The 7,500-nt window shown below is 41.1% G+C and overlaps 1 protein-coding gene across 3 annotated transcripts in view; it reads left to right on the top strand.

The window, feature by feature from the left end:
* Positions 1 to 7,500, top strand: part of LOC143293545 (glycoprotein-N-acetylgalactosamine 3-beta-galactosyltransferase 1-like) — a 57,583-nt gene that overhangs the window by 22,579 nt on the left and 27,504 nt on the right. For 2 of the 3 annotated variants that reach the window (XM_076604474.1, XM_076604477.1), the window contains exon 2: positions 734 to 877. The exons of the other annotated variant lie outside the window; for it this stretch is intronic. In XM_076604474.1, coding sequence (XP_076460589.1) covers positions 847 to 877 — 31 coding nt within the window. In that variant the 5' untranslated portion in view covers positions 734 to 846. The remainder of the gene's footprint in view (positions 1 to 733; positions 878 to 7,500) is intronic. 3 annotated transcript variants of the gene reach the window in all.

Raw genomic sequence — 7,500 nt, 5'->3', positions numbered from 1 at the left:
GTTTTTTGTTGTTGTGTTTTTTACGCAACCTATTTCTCATCATTTATAATTACTGACTTATAGAAAAGGGGAACGTGATCTGCGGATTTCTGTATCGAACAAACTTCTAGAGAGGAGTTTTAAATAAGACTGGATCGTTCTTCCATGAAAACTTGTCTTGAGTTGTACAACAGTTTTGGGTGAAAAGAAAATTATGTCTTTCCCTGTCATCCTTCTCCCCCCCCCCCCCCCGCCCCCCCCCCTCACCCCCCTCGTCCTCCTCCTCTTCTTATTTTTCTTCTTCTCCTCCTCTTCCTTCTCTTCTTCTTCTCCCCCTCTTTCTTCTTCTTCTGCTCCTTCTTCTCCTTCGCTTCCTCTTCCTCATCTTCTTCAAGATTCTTCCTCTTTCTCCTCTTCTTCTTCTTCTTCTTACTTGTCTCCTTCTTTTCCTCCTCCTCCTCCTCTTCTATTTCTTTCTTCTTCTTCTGTTTCTGCTTCTTCTTCTTTTTCCTCCTCCTCTTCTTCTTCTTCTTCTTCTTTTCCTCCTCCTCCTCTTCTTCTTGTCCTCCTCCTCCTCCTCTTCTTCTTCTCCTCCTCCTCCTCTCCTTCTTCTTCTTCTTCTTCTTCTTCTCCTCTTCTTCTTCTCCTCCTCCTCCTCCTCTTCTCCTTCTTCTTCTTCTTCTCCTCCTCCTCCTCCTAATCCTCCTTTTCCTTCTCTTTCTTTTAGTTTTAAATTGACCTGTGTTTCTCCAAGGTGGAAAAAGAAGCCAGGATTGTGAGATCAATACACGGAAACGTTGGATCGTGCATTCACCTCGGTGACATAGACGGCTTGCCGTGCAGTGGAGCTGAGTTTGAGAAGACAGAATGGCTGAGGAAGGAGGTTTTAGGGTGTGTGGTGAGTGAAGCTTTTTATCTTTGTTATATATGATTGTTACAGTATTCTCTCCCGCTCTGTGTCTGTGTCTGTCTGTCTCTCACTTTCACATGTTTGTGTTCCAATTTACTTTTTTTCTTTTTCTTTTCTTTTTTTTTTGGGGGGGGGGTGGGGGGTGGGGGGGGGGGGGCTTTATGTTTGAATCTTCGTCTTTGGGCAGAGGTTTTATTTTCTAATTGATATATGTTTCTTTGTACTCTAAAGTTATGAGTGTGCTTTTTCTTCTTCTTCTTCTCCCACCTCCTCCTCCTCCTCCATTTGTTCCCCTTTATATTTTTGTTGTTGTTGTTTCTTCTTCTTCTTATTGGTATTGTTGTTATCATCATCATCATCGTCATCATCATCATCATCACCACCACCATTATTCTGTAGCAGGCAAGGGATTGTCTCTCTCCTCTTCTTTCTCACTTCTTGTTACTGTTTACCGCCCAGGTTTTTCATTTCGAACTCTCTATGTACCCCCCCCCCCTCCCCCCTCACCACACCCATCTCTCTGTGTGTGTATGTGTGTGTGTGTGTGTGTGTGTGTGTGTGCGTGCGTGCACATATATAATACACACACACACACATACATATATATGTATATATATATATATATATGTGTGTGTGTGTGTATACACCTCGCTCTCTCTCTCTCTCTATATATATATACATATATATATATATATATATATATATAGATAGATAGATAGATAGATAGATAGATAACGTCTTTGGGTCTCTGGGAATTGTTAGGAAACTCTTTCAGTTTCCGAAAGACAGTTTCCAGTTAGCGTTGAATTGATGGCCAACCGAGCAGTTCCTCTTTTACTCAGATTGATGTGATCTGAATAGAGAGTACCACTTGAAGGTGATCTGAAGGTTGGCATAATTTTAATCAATGACTGGTACTCCTAGACGATGACATACGCTTGTTAGGGTTCTGTTTGATGGGGAAATGGCGTTGTTGAAATTTTTTGACTCACTTGTGTAAACAAAGTGAGTCTATGTTTTAACCCGGTGTTCGGTTGTCTGTGTGTGTGTGTGTGTCTGTGTGTCCGTGTGTCCGTGGTAAACTTTAACATTGACATTTTCTCTGCAAATACTTTGTCAGTTGACACCAAATTAGGCATAAAAATAGGAAAAATTCAGTTCTTTCCAGTCATCTTGTTTAAAACAATATTGCACCTCTGGGATGGGCACAAAAAACAACAACAATGAAGCCTAATTATATGCAAACTGCATTTACTGTTTATATTTTTTGTATTCTCTAAACTTGGCACTTTGATCTGATATTCTGACACAACAACAAGAGCAGTCATTATTATCATTTTTTGTTCAAACGGGAACTTCTTTTGCTAATCATGGAAGTTTTATTTATTTTGCAAACGTTTTGGTGCAGATAGTAAAAAAGGGAAATTACTCTGTAATTAATGCTAGGGGAGTTAATTTGCTTTAAACTGATCTTTCTCATCTTAAACATTACATTTTGAAATTATACTCAATACATAAAAAGCTTGGATTTTTTTAAAGTGTATCACAAGTGAGTCTTGAAGGCCTTGCCTTTCTTGTTTTAAATTGTGGTTTCCCTTCGTTGGGACAATGGAACTCATGCGAATGGTGGCCTGGGGAAAACACGGTGAATGCTTGATATGAGTTTGTTCCGTGTGTTTTCTTCGATGCGACTTCATGTGCAGTCATTAACACCGGCATGGACAGTGACGAGCTCGATACGTTTGGTTTTCATCCAAAGAGTCAAGCCATTGTTGTAGATAGGTGCATGTCTGTACTGGTACACAAATCTTGTGAAGATAGGTACTGGTTGGATCCGCTTGGGGTTTATAATACATATCTCTGATGACAGAGTCACCAGTTAGAACCCTGGTCCCTCTTCCTGGAACGAATAGTTTGGATAACGTGTTCAAAGCAGATAGTCGTGAGCCTTCTGACGTGGCAGCGGAAGATGACTGAGTTGGAGGATCCCTATGCACCGTCTTGTTGTTTGATACGGTTTAAATTTCGTCGATTTTTGAAGGTCTGGAAGTCGGTCTTACCGAACACCTTATCACCGTCGACATACTCGAGGTCAAGAAAACGATCAGAAGTGGCGGCATTTCCTAGAACATGTTGGATGGTTGAAATTGATCTGTCTGTTTGGATAATGTTTTGAGTGTTTTTTGCTGTGAGACTGTCTAGTTTGGATCCAGAGAGTGTATGTTTGTTTTCACTGCATCATTATCACTTAACAAAGTGTCGAGTGGATTTTTTTTTGTTTGTTTGTTTGTTTGTTTTTTTCTGAGCGATTTTCATCAGGACGCTTGAATGTCGTCAACGTCTTCTGAAGAACGTTCTGACAAAATCGTTGATGAAAAACTAGAAGGCTTTGATCTGGTTAGCTAGCTATGGGGAGGATACATTAGATGATTGCCCATTGCTATTGCTGGTCAGGCATCTGCTTGGCAGATGTGGTGTAGCGTATATGGATTTGTCCGAACGCAGTGACGCATCCTTGAGCTACTGAAACTGAAACTGAAACTGGCTGGCAGAGCGAGGTGGACTCTTCTGCACGAGCTGAGAACCATGATTATTGTCTTTTGTGGCATGAGGAGAAACAGACATTGTCTTGGGCAATCTGTGTTTGTGAAGTAGCATAGATGAAGTAGTTGTTGTTGTTGTTGTTTTGTCCCGGACTTTCTTGGGTCGACCACCGTTTTATTTTTTATATAAATTCATTATGACAATTCAGAATAGATTAGAAAAAAATGAATACAGTGAATATTAACAATAACAGATGCAAGTCATTATACTTATAGATATATATAGTCCATTACACAATCAACTCAAAACGAGACAATAATCAAGACCAATAATAATGATAAGTTAATAAATAAGTAATAATCAATTCAGTGAATTTCCATGTGGATGTCTAAAGTGTTTTTGATTGATTGATTTGACAGAGTTCTGAAATTTACAGTCACTGCATGTGAACACTTTGGCTGGTATAACTGTGAGTATAGATGAAGTAGACAAATAGGCGTGATGGCGACGGCAAATGAGATAACTGCACTGAAGGTGGTGTGTCCTGTGAATGAACGATCTCTCCACTGTTCACAGTGCCATCAGAAACAGGCACATTGCTCACGCTGGCAGAATATGGACTCATCAGTGTGAGCACATAGCCGTTGTTGTCCTGGGCACCAGCAGACTCGTCTAGTGATAAGTTAATCTCTTCACAGATCAGACTGTCACCATGCAATAATCGGCCTTGGTTGCTGAGACTGAGGAATGTCACTGCCAACGATTGGAGCTGACTTCATCAGCTCTTGGAGTTGAGCAGGGAGAGGCGTACCCTGGATAGCTTTCTCAAATGTCTCTCTGCCTGCAGGTTTGTCGTAAAGACCCTCAACCAGCTTCTTGAGAGTTTTGAGTTCTCCAGTGACTCACGGTGTACAACTTTCCCCCTGGACCAGGACTTTGTGGAGTAGGAAACAGTGATTTTTAGTGACTGGTCACTGTGAAAGAAAATGGCCACTTTAGTCAGTGTCAGATCGTCTCTGCACGGAAAAAAATTACTGGGCCAGTGGAAGATCTTTCTTCCTCAAGGTCATAGGGAAGGTCATTTTTTACCGTCCGTAGCTTGGTCTTACCACGTGACATGAAACCCAGTGACGCTGGACGACTTTGGTAGTGAAGAAGAAGGCTTCTCCTCCATAGCGCTGAACATCCCCGTTTGGTGGTGAAGGTTACTTGGCGAAATGGATAAGAGGGTGTGTTTTATTGTATGGACAGATGGAATTGAGACACTTCGTTTATTACTTTCTGTCATTTTTAAAAGTTAAAAAGAAAAGAAAGAGATGAAGACTCGGACACAAGTTGAGACTCTCAGAAACTTGGTGCTTGCGTCAAAAATGACGTACTTTTTTTTTAACGTCACGGAATCGTCTCAAAGTCAAACTGAAGAAAATAAAGAAAAGCAATTGCGATGGCAGATCCTCAGAGTTATACTTAGTTCCAAAGCTCAAAACAACATTTTGAATGTGCACAAAGATCAGTTGAAGGCATTTGTGGATGAAGGGGATGGACAACTGTCGGCGCGTTATGGAACAGATTCGGGTGATCAAGGGCAAACTAGCTCAACGATTGATGAAGCATTTGACTTTGAGAGCGCACGGTGAGTAATTTCTCAGCACTGACACAACGAAGTTATGATATTAAAAAACAAAACAAAAAAACCACAAAAGTTCACATCGGCTAAGATGAAAAAAAAAAAAAAAATTTCAACAACTTTCACACAAAAATGCTTGAAAACCAGGTAGCATCGATCAAACTTAAACACAGAGATCTCGCTGGGAGTTTGATCCATCAGCCACAATGAACCAGAAGAAGAACTAGGCCTATAGCAACAGCAGGCAGCACAAGCCAAGTTGTAATCTGCTATGTCATGGAGTGCGTGCAGTCATGGTTTTCAGGATGATGGTGACAGCTGACACACTGAATGAAACAGATTATGATTATGCGATGCTTTTTATTATTATTATTATTATTTTTTTTAAATCCATGAAGTCTTACTTTAAGCGCGTTGGGTTACGCTGCTGGTCAGGCATCTGCTTAGCAGATGTGGTGTAGCGTACATGGATGTGTCCGAACGCAGTGACGCCTCCTTGAGTTACTGATGCTGATACTGATACTGTTGTTGTTGTCACTTAAAGAAACAATGAGGGTTTTTTTTGTGGGTTTTTGTTTGTTTTTTGTTTTTGACTCACTTGTGTAAACAAAGTGAGTCAATGTTTTAACCCGGTGTTCGGTTGTCTGTGTGTGTGTCTGTGTGTCCGTGGTAAACTTTAACATTGACATTTTTGCTGCAAATACTTTGTCAGTTGACACCAAATTAGGCATAAAAATAGGAAAAATTCAGTTCTTTCCAGTCATCTTGTTTAAAACAATATTGCACCTCTGGGATGGGCACAAAAAAATAAAAAAAATGAAGCCTGATTATATGCAAACTGCATTTACTGTTATATTTATATTTTTTGTATTCTCTAAACTTGGCACTTTGATCTGATATTCTGACCCAACAACAAGAGCAGTCATTATTATCATATTTTGTTCAAACAGGAACTTCTTTTGCTAAGCATGGAAGTTTTATTTATTTTGCAAACGTTTTGGTGCAGATAGTAAAAAAGGGAAATTACTCTGTAATTAATGCTAGGGGACCTAATTTATCACAAGTGAGTCTTGAAGGCCTTGCCTCTCTTGTTTTTTTGTTGTTGTTTTTTAAAAGTAAAACTAAAAGTCGACAACTTAACGGTGACTTTGTGGTAACTGCACCTGATTATGAAGCGAGTATCCACGGGTTTAAGTCCAATTAACAGGACACGATTTTTTTTTTCTTACTTCCACTTCCACGAGATCAATAGCCGAGTGGTTAAAGCGTTGGACTTTCAGTCTGAGGGTCCCGGTTCGAATCTCGGTAACGGTGCCTGGTGTGTAAAGGGTGGAGATTTTTCTGATCCCCCAGGCTCAACAATTATGTGCAGACCTGCTTGTGCCTGAACCCCCTTCGTGTGTATACGCTCGCAACAGATCAAATATGTACGTTAAAGATCCTGCAATCCACGTCCGCGTTTGGTGGGTTATGGAAACAAGAACATACCCAGCATGCACACTCCCGAACATGGAGTATTGCTGCCTACATGGCGGGGTAAATATGCACAAACGATCATTCACGTCAAATGTTCCATGTCTGAGTGTGGATATGTGTTTGTGTGTGTGTGCATGAAATCTGATTGAATGACACAGGAAACGAATGATGAGCGCCCAATGGCAGCCGTCAGTCGGCTCTATCTAGGTAGGCAGCCTGTTGTGCAAATGGCCCCGAGTTTGTAAAGTGCGTAGAGCTTGGTCTCTGACCGAGGATAGGCGCTGCAGAAGATTCCATAAATGATCATTATTCATTCAGTCATCCACTAGACCTTGAGCAGTGGTTATTTCAGTGACACGATAATAAAGACCCCCTATGTGCAGCACGCACGAAATCGGCAACAAAAGGGTTGTCCATGGCAAACAATTCTGCCGAAATATGCATGATGAATAGTATTTTTATACACTTGCAGACAGGAAAAAAAAAGAAGAAAGGTTAAAGATGCACTGTGGCGATGGGAAGAGCAGTCCGAATTTCACACAGAGAAATCGATTGTAACCACACACACACACACTGTCACACACGTCACACACGTCACACACACACACACACACACACACACACACACACACACACACACGTACGCACACACACGTCACACACACACACACACACGGTAATACACTACAACAAAATGCAATATATGTATATATATATATATAGAGAGAGAGAGAGAGAGAGAGAGAGAGAGAGAGAGACACACACACACACACACACACACGCGTGAAATTCGGAGTTGTAACAGTCCACCATCAAGGCAGAAAACAACAGCAACAACAACAACACACACACACACACACACACACACACACGTCACACACACACGCACGCACGCACGAGCTCGCTCACACGCACACACACACACACACAACCCCACTCAAACGAGCGAACAAGATGAAAACGG

This window comes from Babylonia areolata, chromosome 19, assembly GCF_041734735.1.
Source record: "Babylonia areolata isolate BAREFJ2019XMU chromosome 19, ASM4173473v1, whole genome shotgun sequence".
Taxonomy (NCBI): Eukaryota; Metazoa; Mollusca; class Gastropoda; order Neogastropoda; family Buccinidae; genus Babylonia; species Babylonia areolata.
The sequence above is the reverse complement of the archived record's forward strand: the minus strand, read 5'-3'. Positions and strand labels throughout refer to the sequence as shown.